Below are 25,214 nucleotides of genomic sequence, written 5' to 3' on the forward strand. Positions count from 1 at the left end.
GTTGTCGGAGGCTGATCATCACAGCTCTAGGACATCACTGTCAGTGAGTGTTCCTCAGGGTAGTGTCCTCGGCTCTGCTATTTTCAGCTGCTGCATTAGTAACCTTTTCTTGTAAGGCCAGGAGTGGGGCTGTTCACTGAGAATTGCAGTGTTCAACTCCATTCGTAAATTACTCTATTCCTCTGATAATGAAGCAGCCAATCAGTCTTTGTCAGGACTTGGGCAACATGTAGACTTGTGCTGCTTAGTGGCAGGTAATGAATACCTTGTGCAAGAAAGGCCCAACCACCTTCCCCTAACCTTCAATGGCCCTACCATCAGCAAGTCCCTTACCATCAATATCCTGAAGTTCACGATGACCAGAAGCTTAATTAGAATAGCCATAGCAACACAGACACGAAAGAGCAGAGCATAGGTTTATTGTTCACTTTAGCAGGATGAATAAAAAAGCAGAGTATTACTTAAACAGAGAACAACTGCAGAATTCCGAGGTGCAGAGGGATCTCGGTGTTCCAGTGCATGAATCACAAAAAGTTAGTATGCAGGTACAGCAAGTAATAAAGAAGGCTAATGGAATGCTATCCTTTATTATGAGAGGAATTGAAAATAAAAGTAAGCATGTTATGCTACAGTTATACAGGGCATTGGTGAGACCACATCTCGAATACTGTATGCAGTTTTTTTCTCCTTATTTAAGAAAGGATGTAAATGCGTTGGAGGCGGTTCAAAGGAGGTTTACTAGATTGATAGCTGGAATGAACAGGTTGTCGTATGAGGAAAGGTTGGATAAACTGGAGTTTAGAAGAGTGAGGGGAGACTTGATTGAAGCATATAAGATCCTGAATGGTCTTGACAAGGTGGATGTGGAAAGGATGTTTCCTCTTGTCGGTGAGTCCAGAACTAGGGAGCACAGTTTTAAAATTAGGGGTCGCCCTTTTAGGATAGAGATGAGGAGAAATTTTTTCTGTGAAGGTTGTGCAACTATGGAATTCTCTGCCTCAGAAGGTGGTGGAGGCAAGGCCATTGAATATTTTTAAGGTAGAAGTAGATAGATTCTTGTTAGGCAAGGGAATCAATGATTATTGGCACTAGATAGGAATTTGAGACGGAAGCAGATCAGCCATGATCTTATTGAATGGCGGAGCAGGCTCGAGGGGCCGAGGGGCCGAAAGGCCTACTTCTGCTCCTAATTCGTATGTTCGTATGGTATAGGTTAGGTACTGTGTTAAATGGGTTACCTCCTGAAAGCCTCTTTGCCATCTACAAGGCAGAATGTGATGGAATATTGATGAATCATCTGGATGGATGGAGCCAAAAGCTTAAGAAGTTCAACAGCATCCAGGACAAAGCAGTTTGCTGGGTTACTGCTGCAGCCATTGGACTCAATATCCACCCTTTCAACCACTGGCCACTGTGACTGCAGTGTATATATTTACAGGATGCACTACAGAAAATCATCAAGTGCGCTTCAACAGGACCTTTGAGCCATTCAGTCTATACCACCAAGAAGGACAGGACCAGCAGTCTTGTGGAAATACCATCAACTCCTAAGTCTGACTCCTTTCAGACTTGGACATAAACTGTTGGTTCTTCATTGTGTCACTCTCACACGAAGTGCAGCAACTGAAAATACAGAAATTAAATTGAAGAGTTATAAAAATACACTTTTCCTTTAAAAAGTGGACATGGTGCTTCAAAAATGGCCGCCAAAAGTCAAACTATATTCAAACTGTCTTTCTGTCTGGCAAAGATAAAAGGATACATTTTAAGCTAAGAGGTGTCAATTAGACCCATCCTGAACCCATCAGGAGACATTTTTGAATTGAATGGGTTCTTCTGAAACAAAGAATGTGTTAAGTAGCCACATCCTGGGCCATTGTCGGTCACCTCAGGGAACCACCCACATCCCTTAACACTTGCCACAACTCATTTGCTGCTGAAACTCTCATCCGTGCCTTGTTACCTCTAGACTTAACTCTTCCAATGCACTCCTGGCTGACTTTCCACATTCTTCCCTCCATTGACTTGAGATCATCCAAAACTCTGCTGCCTGTGCCCTAACTTGCACCAAGTCCCATTCACCCATGACCCCTCACCCTTGTGCTCGTTGACTACATTTACTCCTGGTTAAGAAGCGCTTCGATTTTGAAATTTTGTTCCTTGTTTTCAAATCCCTCCATGGCCTCTCCCCTCATGACTTCCGTAATTTCTTCCAGCTCTACAACCCTCTGAGCTATCAGCAGTCTTTCAAATCTGGCCTCTGTGAGCCTCCCTGATTTTAATTGCTTCACCATTGGTGGCCGTGCCTTCAGCTCCCAAGGCTTTTGGGTCATCTGCCCTAATTTCTCTTAATGTGGCTCCTTGTCAAATTTTTGTTTTCTAACACTCCTGTGAAATGCCTTGGGACATTTTATTACATTAAAGGTGCTATAGCAATACAAGTTTTTGTTGTTACTGGGTGACCATTCTGGAATTCTCTACCTAATACTATCAAAGCACCAATGCATCAGAACTGCAGTATTTCAAGCGGGCCCAGCACCACTTTTTCAGGGCAAGTAAGGATGAACAATAAATGCAATCTTGCCACCATTTAAATCTTGAGAAATAAAACAAAAATTATAAACTTGGATGCAGTACTTTTCCTTCTAAAAATATTACACATATGTTGTTCATTTCTATTAGGATTTAGGATTTCGAGTAGGAGGGATTTATTTAAAGATACAGATTAAGAAACAATGGCATTTCTCTTTTCATTCTCAGTCGCGAGATTTCTATTGTGGCGAGTATCCCAGCCATTATTGCGGAGAACTTTAGTGTAGCTTTATTGATGTTCTATTTTTCCTTGAGCCAGCTACTGTTGCCATGTCTCGTACATCTGTTCCTGTTCAGCATGAAGCTCAATTAGGTGAATAAAACAGTACCCACTGAGGGGTGCCATGATGAATTTAACATCTTCAGTAGATTAGCTTGCTTTTCTTAGAAATTCCCCTAATAGTCCTGGCTAAAAAAGAATGAAAACTCTGTGTCGGCTCAGAAAGTTCTCTCGTTGATGGGCCCTGCAGTTTCTGTCTTGACAACATGGATTTGAAGCAAATCTCTTAACCTTCAGTACAGCACAGTATGCCAGAATTGAACTGTTAACATATTAAGTCAAGTTGTTGCTCTTCTGTGACTAATTTTGCTTAAACTGTAATGTTAACTATGAGGCAAGATCCTTAATATTCAGAGGTGGTGGAGTTTGAAACTCGTGCTGAGTATGTACCACCAGGACACCTTATTTTGATTTTTTTCATGCTCTGTATATATAAAATATGCTGCCATTCTAATGGATACGTCGATCCTTGTTTCATATTATGAACATTATGTCTACTCCCATGAGTGATTTTATGCAGCTTAAGATTTATTAGAAATTGATATTGGCAGAAAAAAAATCAAGTTTTCCAATTAAATACTTGAATGTATAATTTCTCGAGATACTTTCTGTGTTTGTTGCCACCAAAGCTTTATTTATTATTAAAATAACATGATCCATGATCTGCTCTTTCCATGACTCCTGTGTTTGCTAATTATAATTGCTACAGTCAGAGAGAGCAGGGGAGTTAGTGAGGCAGTCTATTGGATTGAAATTCATAACTTAATTGAGGTCAGAGTCCAGAGCTCAGAGAACAAAAGTCTTAGCTGGGACAAGGCTGATCAATAGTAATAAATATCTGGCTTGGCTACAAGCAGTTTATTGTGAGGGATTAGCACAGTCTGGAGATTGAGAAACAGAGGGACAGGGAACTAACTGAGCTGCCAGACATTCATTAGCATGATTGGTGGGATCCTTGCTCCCTTTTAGCTGCTCTGCTGGGAGATGCACTAACAACAAAATAAGAATGACTGGTGCTCCACTATGAAGGCCATTCATCTTGTTTCTATCATGGTGTTTTTCCATTGGTGTATACTATACTTGTGAGAAAGAGCCAAATTTCTTGTTTACTCCCAACCCGTTCTCTGTTCTGCACACCACAAACCTCCTGATAATGATTTTAATATCCGTTTGGACGCTCTGCTGAGTTCAGCACAAAGCCAAACTCTCTGAAATGTCCATTGTCCTTCAATAGGCTATAGGACAGATCCAGTTATTCTTCTCAGAGCAGCTTTTTACTAACCCTTCCCCTTGCTCATGGCTCCCATATTATTTCCACTGTATGGGTACATGAACTGCCTCATGTCTTATATTGCCAATGCTGTTCTGTGGGTTGGTACGCCAAAGTTTCTGAGTGCACTGGTATGGAATTAGTGTCAGCAGAGGGCTGACAAAACTCTTCATGTGTCTATAATTGGATTTGAGTGTAGACCTCTGAAGAGATTTGTTTTCTCATGATCTCTAGTCTTCCAAACACTCTTTTCAATCTTTCTAATAAATGATATAGATATTACAGTTACAGTTCTAAGCATAGTGTTGTAATTCCTCCCGTTTTTACCTGAGCATCACAATGTCTGGGACACCTGAGGGATTCACTGTGTTGTCGTGTGCAGTTGAGGTGTTGGTCATGCCCATGACTCTGTGTGTGTCTGTGTGTGTGTCTGTGTCTGTGTCTGTGTCTGTGTGTGTCTGTGTTGTCACAAACAATATGGAGCTCAGATAAGGGACTCTGTGTTGACAAAGCAATTGTGCTTCATATACCAGTAGTTTACCCCTTTATAACCTGCCACTTGCATAATGTTGTGTTGGTGGAATAGATTTGTTGAATTCACTCCTACTTGGAGCATAAGGGCTCTTTTAATACTTTTCAAAACTGAGGAGCAAATTAAATTAGCAGAAGAACAAGAATATAGCCTAAGAGTTCTGTATGTGTCCAGTGGCTCATATACCTAACCCATTTGTAATTGTTTTAATTATGACGATAGAGTGCAAAATTTAAAAAAAACTGTACCAAGATGCTTGCTAGTAGATAAGCATAAGGGCACAGTATTTGTATTTATTTAATTTGTTACCTTCCGGGAGAGGAGCGGACCTACGGGAAGAACACTGAGTGAGGAGCTGATAAATAGAACCTGAGGATCGCGGCCTACAGCACTTGCCTTCTGGGAGAGGAGCGGACCTGCAGGAAGAACTTGGAGTGGGGAGCGGATAAATAGAGCCCGAGGATCGTGGCCTAGAGCAGTTACCTTCCGGGAGAGCAGCAGAGAGGAGTCTAGACGTGCTGGAGTTTGAAAACAAAGTGAGCAGTGACGTGTCAGGAAAGCTGCAAGGTGGTTGATTGGTGACTAACTGCTGTTAGGGAATAACTCTAAATAGCTGAGTTAGTGCACTACTGTTAGGGTGCATGTGTAAATAGCTTAATAATAAGGAACAAATGAGAAGCTGGTATTTTTCTGAGTAAGGGTTATTTTAACTAGCGAACTGTACTGATTTTTAGTAGGATTTATCAGTACTAGTAAGGTTTTATTCATAATTCTAAGCTGTTGTAGTATTGATAAGGTTTTTTTTTAAGCAGTAGCAAAGGGTCGACTAATAAATAAAGGAATGGCAGGGATGCTTCAACCTCAAGATTGCACCTCCTGTACTATGTGGGAGCTCCAGGATGCTTCCCATATCCTGGAGAACCATTTGTGCAGGGAATATCGTCAATTGAAGCAGCTTGAGCTCCGGGCTTTGGAACTTGAGTGGCAGCTAGCAACACTGCGGTGCATTCATGAGGATGAGAGCCACATGGATAGCACGTTTATAGACATGGTCACCTTAAGAGTATGCACGGAGAGAGGGAATGAGTGACCACTAGGCAGTCAAAAAGAATCAGGCAGATAATGCAGGAGACCCCCGAGTGCATCTCACTCTCCAACAGATATTCACTTCTGAATACTGAGGAAAGTGATGCTTCACCTGAGGAGTGCAGCCAGAGCCAAGTCCATGGCACCACGGATGGCTCAGCTGCACAGGTAGGTACAGGGAAGACTGGAAGAGCCATAGTGATAGGTGATTCAATAGTCAGGGGAACAGACAGGCGTTTCTGTGGCCGCAGACATGAATCCAGAGTGGTGTGTTGCATCCCTGGTGCCAGGGTCAAGGATATCACTGAGCAGCTGCAGGGCATCCTGAAGGGGGAGGGTGAACAGCCAGCAGTCGTGGTCCACATCGGAACCAACAACATAGGTAGAAACAGGGATGAGTTACTTGCGGGATGTTTTGCTAGTGCTGTTGGGAGCATTTAAACTAGTTTGGCAGGGGGATGGGGACCTGAGGGTAGACTCAGCTGAGACAAAATCCGAAATGAAAATGGGAGGCGGAAAATTAATGGATGAGTCTGGAAGACAGAGGAAACGAGGTTAGAAAATTTAAAAAAAGAGTTTGGCAGTGCTCAAGGGTATCTATTTCAATGCAAGGAGTATAGCAAATAAAACAGATGTGCTGAGGGCGCAGATAGACACGTCACAGTATGATATCATAACCATTACGAAAACTTGGCTTAAAGAGGGACAGGAATGGCAACTCAACGTTCCTGGTTACAGGGTCTTCAGACCTGATAGGGAGGGGGATAAGAAAGGAGGGGGAGTGGCAATTTTGATCAAGGAAACTATTACAGCTGTGAGGCGGGATGATATGTTAGAAGGTTCATCAAATGAGACCATATGGATTGAGCGAAGGAGAAAAAAAAGGGGCAGTCACACTGCTGGGAGTGTACTATACACTCCCAAACAGTCAGAGGGAGATAGAAGAGCAGATATGTAGGCAAATCTCTGAGGAGTGCAAGAACAATAGGGCAGTAATAGTAGGGGATTTTAACTACACCAGTATTAACTGGGATAGTTTTAGTGTGAAAGGAATTGAGGGAGCAGAATTCTTAAGGTGCATTCAGGAGAACTTTTTTGCTCAGTATGTAGCAAGTCCAACAAGAGAGGGCACAGTTTTAGATTTAGTTTTAGGAAATTAAGATGAACAGGTGGAAGGAGTGGCAGTGGGAGAGAATTTTGGTGGTCGTGATCATAATTAAGTTAGTTTGAACATAATGTTGGAAAAGGACAAAGATAGAACAGGAGTTAGAGTTCTCAATTGGGGCAAGGCCAATTTTACTAAGCTGAGGAGTGATTTAGCGAAAGTGGACTGGAAACAGCTACTTGAAGATAAATCAGTGTCTGAACAGTGGGAGGCATTCCAAGGAGAGATTCAAGGGGTTCAGAGTAAATATGTTCCTACAAAGAAAAAGGGTGAGGCGGCCAAATCTAGAGCTCCATAGATGTCAAGGAGCCTACAGGGTAAGATAAGGTGAAAAAGGAAAGCTTATGTCCGACACCAAGAACTCAATACTACAGAAAGCCGAGAGGAGTATAGAAAGTGACGGGGTGAAATCAAAACGGAAATTAGGAGAGCAAAGAGAGGGCATGGAAGAATATTGGCAAGCAAAATCAAGGTGAACCCAAAGATGTTTTATCGATTCATTAAGAGCAGGAGGATTACTAAGGAGAGAGTAGGGCCCATAAAAGACCAAAAAGGTAACCTATGTGTAGGAGCGGAAGATATTGGTATAGTTATTAATGAATACTTTGCGTCTATCTTCACAAAAGAGGGGGACGATGCAGATATTGTAGTTAAGGAGGAAGAGGGTGAAGTATTGAATGTGATAAACGTAGGGAGGGAGGAAGTATTAATGGGAATAGCATCCTTGAAAGTTGATAAATCTCCAGGGCTATATGAAATGTATCCCAGGCTGTTAAAAGAAGCAAGAGAGAAAATAGCAGAAGGTCTGACCATCATTTTCCAGTCCTCACTGGAGACAGTCGTGGTGCTGGAGAATTGCTAACGTTGTACCTCAGTTTTAAAAGGGGAGCGAAGGATAGACCAAATAATTACAGGCCAGTCAGTTTAACCTCAGTAGTGGGCAAATTATTGGAATCTATTCTGAGAGACAGGATAAACTGTCACTTAGAAAGGCACAGGATAATCAAGGATAGTCGGCATGGTTTTGTTAAGGGAAAATCTTGTTTGACTAACTTGATTGAATTTTTTGAAGAGGTAACAAGGAAGATAGATGAGGGTAGTGCAGTTAATGTGGTCTACATGGATTTTAGCAAGGCTTTTGACCAGGTCCCACTTGGCAGACTGGTTAAAAAAATAAAATACCGTGGGATCCAAGGAAATGCAGCAAGGTGGGTACAAAATTGGCTCAGTGGCAGGAAACAAAGGGTAATTGTTGACGTCTGGCGTTCTGCAGGGCTCAGTACTGGGTCTCCTGCTTTTTATGTGTAGATTAATGATTTGGATGTAAATGTAGGGGTATGATCAAGAAGTTTGCAGACGACACAAAGATTGGCCGTGTGGTAGATAGCGAGGAGGATAGCTGTAGGCTGCAGGAAGATATTGATGGTCAGGTCATAGTTATGGAGTTATACAGCACAGAAACTGGCCTTTCGGCCCATCGTGTCCATGCCAGCCATCAAGCAACTAACTATTCTGATTCCATTTTCCAGCACTTGGCCTGTAGCCTTGTATGCTTTGGCGTTTCAAGTGCTCATCTAAATAGACTTGCAGGTGATAGGTAAATTGGCCATTGTAAATTGCCCCTAGTGTAGGTAGGTGGAGGGAATATGGGATTACTGTAGGGTTAGTATAAATGGGTGGTTGTTGGTCAGCACAGACTTGGGTGGGCCGTAGGACCTGTTTCAGTGCTGTATCTCTAAATAAATAAAAAATAAAATAAATAAATGTTGTGAGGGTTCCTGCCTCTACCACCTCTTCAGGCAATACGTTCCAGATTCCAACCACACTCTGGGTGAAAAAATTTTCCCTCAAATTCCCTCTAAACCTCTTGCCCCTTACCTTAAATCTATGCCCCCTGGTTATTGACCAGGTCAGATGGGCAGTAAAGTGGCAAATGGAATTCAACTTGGAAAAATGTGAGGATGCATTGTGGAGGTCAAACATGGCAAAGGAATGCACGATTAATGGGAAAATACTGAGAAATGTAGAGGAAGTAAGGGACCTTGGAGTGAATGTCCACAGATCTCTGAAGGTAGCAGGACAGGTTCGATAAGGTCGTTAAGAAAACATATGGAATCCTTTCCTTTATTAGCCGAAGTATAGAATACAAGAGCAGGGAGGTTATGCTGGAACTGTATAATCATTTGTTCGGCCAGAACTTGAGTACCGTGTGCAGTTCTGGCCACCTCATTACGGAAAGGATATAATTGCACGAGAGAGGGTACAGAGGAGATTTACAAGGATGTTGCCAGGACTGGAAAAATGCAGCTATAAGGAAAGATTGGATAGGCTGGGGTTGCTCTCCTTGGAACAGAGAAGGCTGAGGGGAGATCTGATTGAAATGTACAAAATTTTGAGGTGCCTGGATTGAGTGGAGGTGAAGGGTCTATTCACCTTGGCAGAGAGGTCAGTGATGTGGGGGCACAGATTTAAAGTGATTAGTAGAAAAAATAGAGGGGAGATGAGGAAAAACTTTTTCACCCAGAAGGTGGTGATGGTCTGGAACTCACTGCCTGAATGGGTAGTTGAGGCAGCGACCCTCAACTCATCCAGAAGGAGTCCGGATATGCACCTCATGTGCACCGTAAACTGCAGGGCTACGGACAAAATGCTGGAAGGTGGGATTAGAATAGGTGGATTGTTTTTTGGTCGGCACAGACACAATGGGCCAAGTGGCTCTTGCTGTGCCTTAAACCTTCTATGATTCTATGATACTGTTTACATGGAGGATAAACACCAACACTGAGTAGTTTGGGTCAAATGGCCCATTTTCTCTGAGATTTCTGTTTGTTCAGTGGGAGCACAGGGGAAAAAGCAGGATATTCGAATCTACTAACAGCTTTTTATTGGGTTGTGCATTGACCTCCACATACCATCTTACTGTTGGTTTATCCAGGATAGCTAGGACATTTGCTGCTTGCTTTCTGCTGTACCATTGTATATTAGATGGTGGAAATTGAATGGCAAAATACATGAATATTGCCCTTCAAATTAGAGTCTTAAGTTTAAGAATGTTCAAGCCAATTACGTCGGTTTGAGGGGAGAGATGACTAAGTTTAATTGGGTAAATAGACTAAAAGGTATGAGGGTAAATAAACAGTGGGAAACGTTTAAAGAAACAATTCAAAATGTTCAACAAAAATACATGCCATTGGAAGAGCAAAAACTCCAAGAAAGATTCATCCGTAGCTTACTTAAGGAGGGTAAGGATAGTATTAGATTAAAAGAAGAGGCTTTATAATGTTGCCAAGAATAGTAATAAGAGAACAAAGAACAGTACAGCGCAGGAACAGGCCATTCGGCCCTCCAAGCCTGTGCCGATCTTGTTGCCTGCCTAAACTAAAACCTTCTGCACTTCCGGGGTCCGTATCCCTCTATTCCCATCCTATTCATGTATTTGTCAAGATGCCTCTTAAACGTCTCTATGGTACCTGCTTCCACCACCTCCCCCGGCAACAAGTTCCAGGCACTCACCACCCTCTGTGTAAAGAACTTGCCTCGCACATCCCCTCTAAACTTTGCCCCTCTCACCTTAAACCTATGTCCCCTAGTAACTGACTCTTCCACCCTGGGAAAAAGCTTCTGACTATCCACTCTGTCCATGCCGCTTATAACTTTGTAAACCTCTATCATGTCGCCCCTCCACCTCCGTCGTTCCAGTGAAAACAATCCGAGTTTATCCAACCTCTCCTCGTAGCTAATGCCCTCCAGACTAGGCAACATCCTGGTAAACCTCTTCTGTACCCTCTCCAAAGCCTCCACGTCCTTCTGGTAGTGTGGCGACCAGAATTGCACGCAATATTCTAAGTGTGGCCTAACTAAAGTTCTGTACAGCTGGATTGGGAGTGTTTTAAAAATCAGCAAAGGGCCACCAAAGGGTCGATTTAAAAATGAAAAATAGATCGAGAGTAAACTAGCCAGGAATATAAAAACAGATTCTAAGAGCTGTTACAAGTATATAAAAAGGAAGACAGTAGCCAAAGTAAATATTGGTCCCTTAGAAGCAGACAGGAGAAATTATTGTGGAAATGAGGAAATGGCAGAGACATTGAACAAATATTTTGTATCTGTCTTGACAGTAGAAGACACAAGTTGCATACAGAAATAGAGGTTGCTTAGGGGCTAATGAGAGTGAGGAAATTAAAGTCATTAATATCAGCAAAGAAAAACCTACTGGAGAAACTCAAGGGGCTAAAATCCGACAAATCCCTAGGTCCTCATGGCCTTCATCCTAGGATTCTAAAAGAGATAGCTGCAGAGATAGTGGATGCTTTGGCTATGATTTTCCAAGGATCAATGCTGGGGCCTCAGCTATTTACAACCTATATTAATGACTTAGACGAAGAGACAGAGAGTAATGTATCTAAGTTTACTGTGGATACAAAGCTAGGTGGGAATGCAAGCTGTGAGGAGGACACCAAGAGGCTGTAGACAGGTTAAGTGAGTGGGCAACAAGGTGGCAAATGGATTATAATGAGGGGAAATGTGAAGTTATTCACTTTGGTCATAAGAATAGAAAAGCAGAATATTTTTAAAAGGTGTGAAACTTGTAAATGTTGAGGTTCAGAGAGACTTGGGTATACTCGTACAAGGAACACAAAAAGTTAGCATGCAGGTCCAGCAAGCAATTAAGAAAGTAAATGGCATGTTGGCTTTTAATGCAAGGAGATTGTAGTAAAAGAATGAAGAAGTCTTGCTACAATTGTACGGGGCTTTGGTGAGACCACACCTGGAATACTGTGTGCAATTTTGCTCTTCATACTTAAGGGAGGATGTACTTGCATTGGAGGCAGTATAGCAAAAGTTCACTGGATTGGTCCCTGGGATGAAAAGGTTGTCCTATAATAGGCTGAGTAAATTGGTTCTATTTTCTCTGGAGTTTAGAGGAATGAGAGGTAATGTCATAGAAACATTCAAGATGAAGGGGCTTGACAGGGTAGATACTGAGACATTGTTTCCCCTGGCTGGGGAATTGAGAACTAGGGTGCACAGTTTCAGGATTGGGGGCCTATCATTTAGGACTGAGATGAGGAGAAATTTCTTCACTTGAAAGTGTTGTGAATCTTTGGAATTCTCTACCTGAGAGCTTTCTGGATGCGCCATCATTGAATATATTTAAGGCTGAGATAGATTTTTAGTCTCTCAAGGAATCAAGGGATATGGGGAGCGGGCGGGAAAGTGGAGTTGAAGCCCAAGATCAGCCATGATCATGCTGAATGGCGGAGAGGGCTCAATGGGCCGTATGGTCTACTCTTATTTCTTGAGTTCTTAATTAGAGTCCAGTTCTGTTCGTCTGTGTGCGCATACTTTTGGGGGTACATGTTACTTCTTCGGTTGTTATACATGTTACTTAGGTTGGAAAATAGACAGTGTAACTCCTTTATTCAAAAAGGGAGGGAGACAGAAAGCAGGAAGCCTACAGGCCAGTTAGCTTAATATCTGTCATAGGGAAAATGTTAGAAGCTGTTAATGAAGACGTTATAGCTGGGCAATGTAATCAGGTAAAGTCAACATGGTTTTGTGAAAGGGAAATCATGTTTAACCAATTTATTGGCGTTCTTTGAAGAAGTAACATGTACTGTGGATAAAGGGGAACCAGTGGATGTACTGTACTTGCATTTCCAGAAGGCATTTAATAAGGTGCCAAATGAAAGGTTATTGCAGAAACTAAAAGCTCATGGTATAGGGGGTAACATTTTGGCATGGATAGAAGACTGCCATCTAACAGGAAACAGAGAGTAGGCATAAATGGGTCATTTTCTGGTTGGCAGGATGTAACGAGTGGTGTGCCACAGGGATCAGTGCTGGGGCCTCAACTTTTTACAATTTATATAAATGACTTGGATGAAGGCACCGAAGGCATGACTGCTAAATTTGCTGGTGACACAAAGATAGGTAGGAAAGTAAGTTGTGAAGAGGGCATAAGAAGGCTACAAAGATATACAGATAGGTTAAGTGAATGGGCAAAGATCTGGCAAATGGAGTATAATGTGGGAAAATGAGAAATTGTCCATTTTGGCAGGAAGAATAAAAAAGAAACATTTTATCTAAATGGTGAGATTGCAGAGCTCTGAGATACAGAGGGATCTGGGTGTCCTAGTGCATGAATCATAAAAGGTTAGTATGCAGGTACAGCTAGTAATCAGGAAAGCTAATAGAATGTTGTCATTTATCATGAGGGGAATTGAATACAAAAGTAGAGAGATTATGCTTCAGCTATACAGGGCATTGGTGAGACCACATCTGGAGTACTGTGTACAGTACTGGTCTCATTTAAGGAAGGATGTAAATGCGTTGGAGGCAGTACAGAGAAGGTTTACTAGACTAATACCTGGAATGCTCGGGCTGTCTTACGAGGAAAGATTGGACAGGCTAGGCTTGTATCCACTGGAATTTAGAAGAGCAAGAGGCGACTTGATTGAAACATATAAGATCCTGAGGGGTCCTGTCAAGACAGGTTGGATGTGGAAAGGATGTTTCCTCTTTTTGGGAGAATCTAGAACTAGGGGTCACTGTTTAAAAATAAGGGGCAGGATTTTACAGCCCACCCCCAACCCCCCAAACCATCGTCGTGGCGAGGGCAGCCGGAAAATGTCTCCAGGAGAGGCCTGCCACGGGCTTCAACCCCGGGAAGGCCCAGCCCGATATTACCGGCGGCGGCAAGCCCTCATGGTGGCCTCCCCGCTGCTCAGCGATGGGAAGCCAATCTAAATATTTAAATTTATTGAAATAAATGAATTAAATAATTACCTGCTCCTGCCGTTCATCCAGCCCCGATACTGTAGCTGGTGGTAGCCATTAGGAGATCCGATGCGGGACACTGGTGCGAAGTGGGGAGCAGGTAAGTATTTCAGTGCTGGGTTTTGTGGGGGGGAGGGTTTGGTGGTGGGGGGGGGGTCAGACTAATATGATTGGTGGAGGGGATGGTGAGAAGGATTAAAGATAAAAGTTTGTGAACTTTGTGTGGGGAGGGGGAAGGTCAAGTAGACAAGGTAAGTATTTTGTGGGGGGACAGAATGACATGTATGTTTGTTGGGGGGGCGGTGGTGGGAGGGGGCTAGAAACATTAATTTAACTTTTTTTAATAAAGTTTAATCCAATTTTTCTTTAAATATTTAAATTGTCATCTAGGGCTCGCAGCTCTTTAAAAATGGTGTCGGCGTAGAGGCGCCGGATGCCAGTGATGGAAAGCCCGCCTCTCCGCATCATCGGTTGGGGGGGTGGTGTGGGGTGGCATCCGCCCTGGCCATTTAAATGAGCCGCCGCGTTTAATATCGCCGCGGCTCTGCGACCAGCATTCCGCACATGCAGACCGCCATAGTTTACGATGGCGGCAATGTAAAATTAAGCCCAAAGAGTCGCCCATTTAAGATCGCGATGAGGAGAAATTTTTTCTCTGAGGGTCAAGAGTCTTTGGAACTCTCTTGCTCAAAAGGCGATAGAAGCAAAGTCTTTGAATATTTTAAAGGCAGAGGTAGATAGGTTCTTGATAAGCAAGGGGGTGAAAGGTTATTGGGGGTAGGTGGGAATGTGGAGTTGAGGTTACAATCAGATCAGCCATGATCTTGAATGGCGGAGCAGGCTCGAGGGGCTGAGTTGCCTACTTCTGTTCCTAATTCGTATGTTTGTATGTTTCGAATTTTGGGGTTTTTCACCACCTTGAGGTTTCGAGGGGCTTGTACATTTCCATTTCATTCGTGCTTCTTGCCAAATGTTATTACTTGCAGAAATACTGATAATTATTCTTGCAGGACCTAATTAGAGTAGAAACTGTTAAGATTATTCATGCACTATGTGGATTTTTATTTGAAGAGCAAGTGTAGCCATCAAATATCTGTTTCAAAAATCTCATCATTTAATGATCAACTTTATCATCTTTCTTTCCTACCCATTTCAATGTTTTTTAAATTTTAAGTGCAAGTTCTGGAGAAAGTATTGAGTATGACTCTTGACAGTGAGCGTGAGATAAACTAACTGGCATAGTTGAAGTGATACAATCATAGAACATAGCACTGCCCTGGGCGAAATGAATGTATCTTTGTTAATTCAACTTACACGCATTGTTGGACTCATCAATTGCTCTAAACTAGTTTCCCAGTGATATGAACAGCGCACACCATTTAAACAAAAATATTTAATAAATCAAATGGAAAATAGCATGCCATTATTAGTCACAACGCCTTACAAAACTATTCAATATTTAAAACTGGTACTGATGGTAAAGCTTTTTAAAACTGCACCATTGCAAATAGTTGCTTTTTAAAAAAAAAAAATTAGTTTTATTTCCCACAAAAGGTATCATTTGAATTGCTAGCCCCATGGCCTATAATTTAATTGCTGAGTGGTACAGACGAGTCAAGATTGGCAACAAATTTGAATACCTAAACGTGTTCCATTCCTCCTGTCCCATATCGCAGCTTAACATTTGACAGGGCCTTAGAGCTAACATTACAGCCTTTTGGAGAAAGAATTTTGATCCATCTCACAGTATTACCTGAAGCTTCCTTTTGTACAGGGCTATTATAGCAGCCAGGCTTCATGATTGTCATAGTATAAGAAATTGCCATTTATCTTGAATTCCCTTTTGGGGAATGGCCATAGTATGGGTCACAGTTTTGTGACCTTTTTAAAAAGGAGTTATCTCTTTCCCGTAACCTAAATTTTATAAACTGTAGTTTGAAATTGCCATAAATCATTTTACCTTTTCCAATGTTATTTGTTTTTACTTCCTCAAGCAACCTTGGAGTGTAATCATACAGCCTGAGGAATAAGCAGCAACATACAGACTTGAAGCATTACTCTGTTAATGTAAAAGTAGAACAACCTCAAATACAGCAATATAATTACAGTGAGTACACTGATTATTTTGCCTCACTCTCCAAAAGCGGAGGGAGAAATTTGATTGTGTCCGGGCAGCAGGCATTATAATCTGCCTTGGCCAAACCCAATTGAGTTTCAAATGGAATGATAAAACTTAATTGAAACCCCATCTTGCAAGCACTCTGAAGACCACTCATGAGAAACCACTTTAAGTCACTGTGCACATTGGGAAGGGAACTTAGTTTCATAGTTTAATGAGGGTAGCAGAAGCCGGGATGAATTCATCCCACTAAAGATTGTTAAGAGGTTTCCATATTTTTTGTTAAAAAATTGAGAATCTATATTTTAAAAACTGAAAAAGATTTCATGGACATTGAATCATCTGGAGATTGCTGAAGTCCGTGGGTGTTTTTTTTTTAAAAGGAAGGTCAACAAGAAGGTTGACCAGTAAACAATTTTTTTTTTTAACTAGAAATCATGTGATTTCAAATAAACACAGCAGGTGTTCTAACCTGAAGGGACAGATGTTTACAAGGAAATGACAGACCATGATATATGGCTGTCACAGGACTGTTGCTGAACTGTTTCTGGTTTCATTTTGAACTGTTAAAAGCCAGTTGGTTTTTGGACTAAAAGAGGCAATTGGAGATCTGCATATTGACCTGCCAAGAGAAGAAGAAATCCAGACCACTGTTACCTCTTTTTGAAGAATCCCTGCTTTCGAAAAGCAAAAGCCTGTATGAAGTTGTACTGTTACCTCTTGTATTTTGAAGACATCCTGAATGTTTTCAGAAACCTTGCATCTTTAAAAGGACTTTGCATCGAATGTGTGAGAACTGAAACCTTTGTTGCTGCACACCTGCTGTAAGACCTATGTGAAGCCTTCTGTAATTGAATTTCTTTGAATGCCTACCCAAATAGACTGTTCATCAACCTTGCCTGGAAGGATTCCTAGTGCCAACCACCTATTCGACCTTGGGACACCTTGCCAAAACAAAGGAGATCCATCCTTCTCTTCAGTATGTTTTTATTCCCTTATATTTCTTTGTAACAGCTGTAAACAAACATCCCTTTTTTTTCCCAGTTAACCGGTTGTGTATGTCAGTGTGTGTGTGTGTGTGAAGGCGAGGATAAAAATATGGGGGGTTAATATTTCAATTTGCGTATATATTTACTTCATATTGGTTAAGACTTGATGTATAATAAATGGACAGTTTTGTTGTGTATTGAAGAAACCTGATTGGTGTGCTTTATTCTGGGGACAAATAGAGTATCTAATTGACTGTTTTGGTAAGTGGGAAAGTTTATTGATATGTTATGACCTGTGGAAATGTGGGACTGATTTAACAGTGCACTCCTCCCACCTCGGCCACAATAAGATCGAGCTGCCTTCAGTGGTGTTCATCTGAGTCGTTAGTTACCCTGTTCAGGTTTACTAACTGACATATTACTTAAACTGGGGAGAGTCATAATTCCTGAATACCAACTTGGGTCCACTTGAATGGGAAATAATTTAACCATCTTCACCTGACCAGAATATTTAGCTTAGACTTCCCCAAACTTATGGATAGATAATGCAGAGGAGAAGCCCAGCAGATCCCAATAACTTGATAGAAATGTATTAGGTCTTGCAAGAATAGAATTAAGTCATCAATATCCGGTGCTAATTTGTGCTTGTGTTAGCATATCATATAATTTTACAGAAATAGCCAGATGGCCCTTAGCTGGGTTTTCTCCCCACATTTGCTACCTAGTCTAATCCTACTGTGCTGCTTGCTTCCCTGCGCCTTTTAGCGCTACTTAGAATAGAGTGTGGAGTTTTTCTGATGTCCTGGCTGTTATTCCTCCATCAGCTGTCGCCAACAAAATTGTTACTGCTATTGTGAGCTCTTGTGTGCAAATTGGCAGCTGTGTCTTCCTGCACAGCAACAGTTACTGCATCTGGAAAAAGTAATTCATTCTATGGAAGCACTTTTGGACACTTCTGAGAGCCATGATGAAGAGCTAAGGCAAATTTGTTTTGCATGCAAGCTGCTAATAATCTTCCTAATGCTGTGGAAGAATGTATTGTCTCCATCAGCAATTCTGATTCTAAAACAAACTGCAGATGGGACAGAGGGCATCGCTGTTTTATTCCATCATGCAGATCTGCTAAGAAACAGCTGTTGCATTTTTAATGTATGTTAGATAATGCTTACAGCAACATGAAATAACATAAGTTGTATGTGATAAAATGGAGCCCATCAGTAAAGATACAGAAAGCAAAGGATTTAGGTGTATTTATTAACCATTAACTAATTCTACTGAAAATATTTGCAGTGATCATTTTGAAAATAAAGAAATCTGCAAAAAAGGACGGCTCATTCCAGTCCTAAAGTGTCAGTGATTTTCAGGTTTCACTGTACTTTGAGTTCCTAGTTTCTTGCAGTTGGTTTGTAAGCACGCAGGGTTCATTTGTATGTACAGTCAAGGTTACACCGACGAACTTACTCCCCTTTGTGCATGCTCTTTAGTGATGCTATTTATTCTTTGGCAATTACACACACAAGACCAACAAAGGATGGTCTTCAGGATCGTCACTTCTCTATTTCGATTTTTATTACACTGAGGTCTATTCTTCATTATCAACAGCTCCACTAGACATCTAGGCCCCAGACCAGCAATTAACAGTCTGTTCCCAGCTCACCCTACATTTAACTTCCTGGTCTTGTATTTCTGTGCATTCAGAGTTTTACTCAATCCAGTTTAACCCTTACTATTACCATAATCTACCATGCCCATATATTGTTAACAGTTCCACTTTGCCTGCTGATCCATGCTTGGGGATTAGCCAGTAGAACTGCTAATCAAACCAACCACTGCTTCTGTGGATGGGATTGCCAGAAGCTTGCTCCTGCTGTCCTGGGTTGAATTGGTTAGCCAACATAATAGGTAGGAATGGTCATCCACATTCACTCCTGTTGTCTCAGGTTGAAATGGTCGGTGAGAGGTACCAATTTGCAAACTAGTCCATCCAGCTCCAAAACACCCCTCCACCCACCTCCCCCCGTCCCAGCCAGCTTTTTGCCATTCCATAAATAATGCATTCTGAGGTAAACCTGAATTAATAAAGTGCCAAGACCTTTCCATTGTGAAATAGCCTGAAATCCCAAAACGTGACATGTGGACTGTGTACTGTGTGGTGCATTATTCTGCTGCTCAACTGGAGTTGTGTTCAAAAGACCTGTGCCTTTTAAGAAAGCAATGTTCATCTTCAGCTTGCTGAACTAAATTAGGCAAGGGTATTAAGGGTTATAGAGCCAGGGTGGATAGAGGTAGTGGGATGTGGATCAGCCATGGTGTAGCTGGGTCATGGAGCAGGCTCAAGAGGCTAAGTAGCCTATTTCTGTTCCTATGTTCACGCATTTCTGAGGTTAATTAGAGGCTAATTACCGTTGGTAAGGGAAGATTAGATGAGAGAAAGAATCAAAAGAAAATCCAAAAGAAACAGAAGAGGATACTGGTAGAATCAGAAAGGACAGGCATAATGCGAGAGTAAAGTCTCTTAAACATGATAGTCATTAATAAATGTAATAAGGAATTCAGAAGAAACTACCTTACCCAGAGAGTGGTTAAAATGTGGAACTCATGACCACATGAAGTAGATGCATTTAATGGGAAGCTAGGTAAACACAGGAAGGAGAAAAGAATTGAAGTATATGCTGATAGAGTTTAGAGGAAGGAGGATGGGAGGAAAGTGTAGAATAGATGACGATGGGTTGGAGGAAGCTCGTGTGGAGCATAAACACCACATTGATCATTTGGGCCGAATGGCCAGTTTCTGTGGTGTAAATTCTTTGTAAGAGGTTGCAATTTGTGTGAAGCTGTCAGCAAAGGTAATCAGATGCCAGGATACAAGCTAAGGACCTTTTGCTTATAAGTTGGAAGAAATGATTCTACCCTTGTGTATATAATTAGGAAGGCCACATTTGAAACCTAGAAATATAGAAAATACAACACAGAAAGAAACCTTTCAGCCCATTTGGAGAATTATGTAATGAGGATGATTTTGTGGAAAGACTTGCAGTACTTGTTTTTATTGGAGAAAAGTGAATGCAATGCACATGATTTACAGTAAAAATGCTGAGATGCAAAATTAACATAGACTGCTTGATCCAGACTTGTGAGCACGAGAGGGGACAGATTTAAAATTTACTGTGCTTGAAGGAAAACTGGAGATTTGAACAAACTTTTCCCCCCCAATGGAGTGCTGGATATACGGAACAGATTCTCAGTAAAAGCATTTAATGCATGACATTTAACAACAATAACCACTTTTATTTACATAGCACCTTTACATAATCGTCTCAAGGCGCTTCACAGGAATGTTAATCAAACAAAACTTGACATCAAGCCACATAGAAATGTTAGGCAGGTGGTCAAAAGCTTGGTCAAAGAAGTAGGTTTTAAGGAGTGTCTGAAAGGAGGATAGCAAGGTGGAGAGTTTTATGGAGGGTATTCCAGAGCATAGGCCGAAAGCAGTTGAAGGCACAGCCACCAATGGTGGAGTAATGAAAATTGGGGTGCGCAAGAGGCCAGAATTGGGGGAGTACTGGATGAATATCTTGGTTGGGCCAAAAGTGCAAGTCATAGGGGGAGGTATAGACTAAGATTATAGACCATGCTATGTGATATTTCCTGCAATTTTGAGGAAGGAAAAATATAGGGCTGAATTTTCAGGACCTGCCAGGGCTGGTGACGGAGGTGACGGAGGGGGGGAGTGGGGGTGGGGTCAAAAATACCGGCGCCGGCCAGCATGTCAGTTTCCTGGCACCTGCCAGTTTCACCAGGGAGGGTAGCCCCGCAATCCGGCTCGATCCATTTTGAAGACCAATTAAGATGGTTAAAGAGCTCATTCGGTGGGGGGGGGGGGGTTGTGGTTTTCACGGGGGTGCATGGGCTACATGCGCTCTCTGGGGAAGACTAGCTAAATGGAGACACACACACAGTGGGGAGCCAGTCATGGTCGTCCAGGAAATTAGCTGGACCCCATAAAAGAGTGAACAGCGCAGAGGGAAACTCAGCGCAGATGGTGGGAGAGTAATCGCCGAGTGCTTGTGCAGTGCAAGTGTGTATTGCAGGGTGCCACTCGAATGGTCCAGGCATTGGAACTGCATCTTCAGAAGCCTGATGGCCTGCTCAATGGTGGTCCTGGTGAGCAAATGGCTTTGATTGTATCGCCTTTGTGCCTCTGCCTGGGTTTTCGTAGAGGGGTGAGTAGCCATCTCTTCAAGGGATATCCCTTGTCCCCTAGAATCCATCTGTGTAGTTTGTGGGGTGGAGTGAATTGCTGCGGTAGTGACTCCTGAGGCTCCGCATCCATGCCCAGTCTGTCATCCGCCCTGCCAGGAGACTGCCCACAGTTGCCTCTGGCACCTCTTTGACACTAGTGCTGTGCTCCTCACACAGTGCCACCCTATCTAACCGCGTGCGAGAACCCATCAAGGTTACTGTATCTGCGCTGGTGAATGGTGCGATTGTAAGGTGTGACAGTGCTTCTTCAGAGCCCTGCTGCAGCTCTTGCCCTGGTGATGGTGAGGCAGATGGCCTCCTTGGCTTGATGTCCGCACCTGTTGGAGACAAGAGATCATGAGAGCTAGCCTTCGAGGGCAGAAGCTTCTATAATGCTGAGGCTTCCCAATGCAACTCAATGTTTGGGATTGTTACAACCAAGACAGGAGTAATGCATTATTAATTCAGTCCCACTACTCCACAGGTCACTGCATATCAAGAAAGTTTCCCACCTATTTGTCCCCCAGAATAAAGCACACCAATCCAGGTTTCTTTAAATAACAACATTAACTATTTGTTAGAAAATAAATAATAGGTCTGAACAACTAACGAGATAAATATATATGAAAAGCTCTTTCGCCCTCATGCACACACTCATACATTCAAAAAAAACGGTTAACCGGGGAAAATAATTTTTTGGATTACAGCTGTTCCTCGGGGATAAAAAGGAAAAAAAAATAAAATGATTGAGTTTATCATGTTCTGGTAGGATGTCTTTGGTATGGTGAGGTGTCCCAGAGTCAAATAGTTGGATGCCACTCAAAGTCTGTCCAAATGAAGTTGATGAACAGTCTGTGATGGGTAGGCGTTCTCGGCAATTTAACTGCAGCAGGCGTAGTCCAAACTGCAGCATAGATCTTCCATCAAGGGTATAGCAACAGGTCTGCTTAGGTCAGCAGCAGTCTAGCAGTAGAAGAATTCTTCAGATTTCAGGATTTCTCAAAACACAGGAGGCAGCAGGAACCACATCGGATGCAGAAATTCTTCAGAGACAGGAGGCAACAGGAATCTGCCACCTTTCAAAATCAGGGTTTCTTCTCAAGAGATGTAGGATTCCTTTACAGAGAAAGGTAACACTTTTCTGGGTCTTCCTCTCTTGCTCCAGGCAGGTCAAAGCAAAGATTTCAAATGCCTGCTCTTTGGACTTTAAAAAACCAGTGGGTTGGGCAAAGTGAAAAAACCTTCCTGGACATGGTCACATGTCCAAACAGTGACTCCTCTGTTACTCAGAGGAGATCAAAACTCCCTGCTGTTTCCTTGAAACTGCTTGCTTCCCCTATTCTTGCATCCAAAATTTCCAGCTATTTGCAGGTGTCCAAGTCTGCTGAAAATCCTTTTTTCAGTTTTTTAATACAGGCAGATGGTTAAGATTTTAGTCTAAAAATAAAACCTTTTGTAATAATATGCTGTTGGATAGAGTGGAGTGCAGGGCTGCTCCTTAATGAGTGCATTGTCCTCACTAATCACCATCTCCACCATGAGTGCCCATCTTGCTATGGCTGACTTCCTTATGTTCTGCAATCCTGGCTATTTCCATTGCTCCCTGCACATTGGGTGTGATGACTTGAAGGTGGGAACTCCTCTGCCAGTCTGTGCCCTCTCATGGGCATTATGAGCCCATTTCTGCTGTAAGGACAAAAGAAGGCGAGATGAGGGACTATTGTCCTCATTAGAAGCTGCATGTATTATTGCTAGCAGGTCCTGAGCAGCACTATGGCTCTGAAGGCTCAGTAAGTGACCTGGGCACACACTCCTCCCATGTTCAGAAGCAGCATGCACCCTGAGGCTCCTCAGGTGGTGTGTCTGCTGGTGGGTGAACACCCAGAGGCCTGTCCTGAAGGTTGGGATTGCACTCACCTTGCCAGAGTGTATCAGGCCATTAAACCACTTCGTGCACTGGATCCAACTTCTTCGTACCACGCTTCTTCTGCTGACCATTGTCAGCAATGGCCATCCATGCCTGCTTTGTCTGGGTGGATGAACACCTCCTACTACCCTTCCGGAAGAGGACATCCCTCCTCTCCCTCATGACAACTAGCAGGACCTTCAGGTCTGCATCTCGGAATTGAGGGCTGACCCAGGTTCGAGGCCTCTGGCTTTACTGAGACATTCTTGAATACAATTCTTCTCTGCTCTTCCAGTAGGAAGTAACAGCACTCAAATGGATGCCATGGTCTGTTTAAATCAGCACTTGAGTAGTTCCGCCTGCGTTCCCACTCCTGAGGCCGCTAATTGCCTGACAAACCTGTCTCGATGCCAGTCAAATGGTCACTCCCGTGAAACTCGGGGCTAATCACTGTTCCCCCTCGGGGGTGGGCTCATGACCCGGAAACGGTGCTGACTTTTGTTCCCCGCCCCCACTGAAAATTCAACCCATAATCTGCAGTAGGGTTGAATTGTGACATTATGGGGTTAGGTTACTATCCTGACTTTTTGCTCAATTATGTTTGGGGTATTTATGCAACGTTATTTTTTAGTTTCATTAACTGAGTGGAGGAAAGTGAGAACCACTGGTCTTGGATGAACCATCCATCTTGGCTGCCACGTACAGCTGAACATGAAATGCAGAGCTTTGGGACCCCTCTTGACTCTGAGCTCACCTTCCTCATCCACATCGCTCTGTGACTAAGCTACTTTTTTTCTATGTTTGCGTTGTCATCTGCCTCTTCCTGTCTCTCCCTATCTTTTCTCTTTTGCTTGTAAGCCCCCGGTCCAAGCCTTCACCTTCTCAAGGCTTGGCTTCTCCAATACTTTTCCTGGTGGCCTCCCTGATCAGCTGACCACAAGCTTGTTCTCAGCCAAAAGGCTGCAACCAATATCCTCATCTGCACTGAGTCTCACACTCCCATCCTCTCCAAGCTCCATTGGCTCACTGTGACCCAACATGACAATTTCAGAATTCTTCTCTTCCTTATTTTTGAATCTCAAGATCCAAGTGTCTTCTACCTTATTCTACCTTGGTGAGTTTTTCTTGCCTTACATTGCTTCACGAATGGATCCAGGGGAGGAGAGGGGTGTGGTCTTGATGAAAACGATTGTATGCTTGAGAGTTGCTGATTTGGCACACCCCTTGAAAACTTCCCTCACGCCCTTAGGGAACCCCTGGTGTTGCGAGCCCCTCCCCCGCAAGATTAGAGAAAGTGGTAACAGGCGGTGTAAATCGCAGCGTGTACACAACACCAAGCTCAGGTTTTCTGACCTCTTGCGGATTGTAGGCAGAAGGGAGGACTGAGAGAGAAATGAGGCCTTTTTACAATATTGGGGACCTGATGCGGATTCGCACCATCTGGGAGCACATATTGTGAATTGGTATCTGCGCTCCTGCCGATTCTCCTGGGAGAGGCTGCCCTCAAATTCCCAAGAGGTGCTGTCAGTGGGTAGAACGCTACAGTGGAAGCTCAGCTGTGTAGAACAATCTCTTTGAGACCACAGTAAAGAAAAGAGTAGGAGAAAGTGCGACACAGTCAGGAAGCAGGGAGGGAGTGTGCAAGATGGAGAATTTGAAGTTTGAGTATTTGTTGACTTCAAGAGGTAGGGCCCAGAATGCAGCTGTCATCCATTATGTGTAGCCATTGCCCTGTTAAGGTTGAGCAGGCTTTCAGCTACCCCTTCAAGAACACCCTGATGCAGGTTCACACGGCCTGCATCTGGGCTCGCCAGCCTGACATGCTGACATTAGTCCCCGTGCATGTAGCGGAGTCTGCTCGCCAATCATCTCGGCCATCCCTACCATTGGACAAAGACCTTGCTTCGCTCGGACGTGTGGTAGTTGGTGTGCAATGGCCACCCCACATTAAAAGAACCAATGCACAGGCATCATGCACCCCCTCAAAATGACCTTTGGAACCTGGAATATCAGGAATCTCATGGACAACCCCAGCAGCGCCAGACCTGAATGTCTCACCGCTATCATAGATCGAGAACTCCGTCGCTATAACATTAATATCGCTGCCCTGAGTGAGACATGGCAGGCAGGAGAGGGCCTGTTCAAGGAACAAGGTGGTGGATACACCTCCGGCTGGAAAGGTAAACTAGAAGAAGAACGACGACTTCAAGGGGTTGGTTTCGCCATATAAAATGAACTAGCCGACCACCTCAG

The 25,214-nt window shown here is 43.0% G+C and overlaps 1 protein-coding gene across 3 annotated transcripts in view; it reads left to right on the forward strand.

Annotated features, from left to right (window-relative positions):
* Positions 1–25,214, forward strand: part of acbd6 (acyl-CoA binding domain containing 6) — a 261,449-nt gene that overhangs the window by 155,730 nt on the left and 80,505 nt on the right. The window contains exon 7 of one of the 3 annotated variants that reach the window (XM_068037834.1): positions 16,706–16,803. The exons of the other annotated variants lie outside the window; for them this stretch is intronic. Coding sequence (XP_067893935.1) covers positions 16,706–16,803 — 98 coding nt within the window. The remainder of the gene's footprint in view (positions 1–16,705; positions 16,804–25,214) is intronic. 3 annotated transcript variants of the gene reach the window in all.

This window comes from Heterodontus francisci, chromosome 8 (assembly GCF_036365525.1).
Source record: "Heterodontus francisci isolate sHetFra1 chromosome 8, sHetFra1.hap1, whole genome shotgun sequence".
Lineage (NCBI taxonomy): Eukaryota > Metazoa > Chordata > Chondrichthyes > Heterodontiformes > Heterodontidae > Heterodontus > Heterodontus francisci.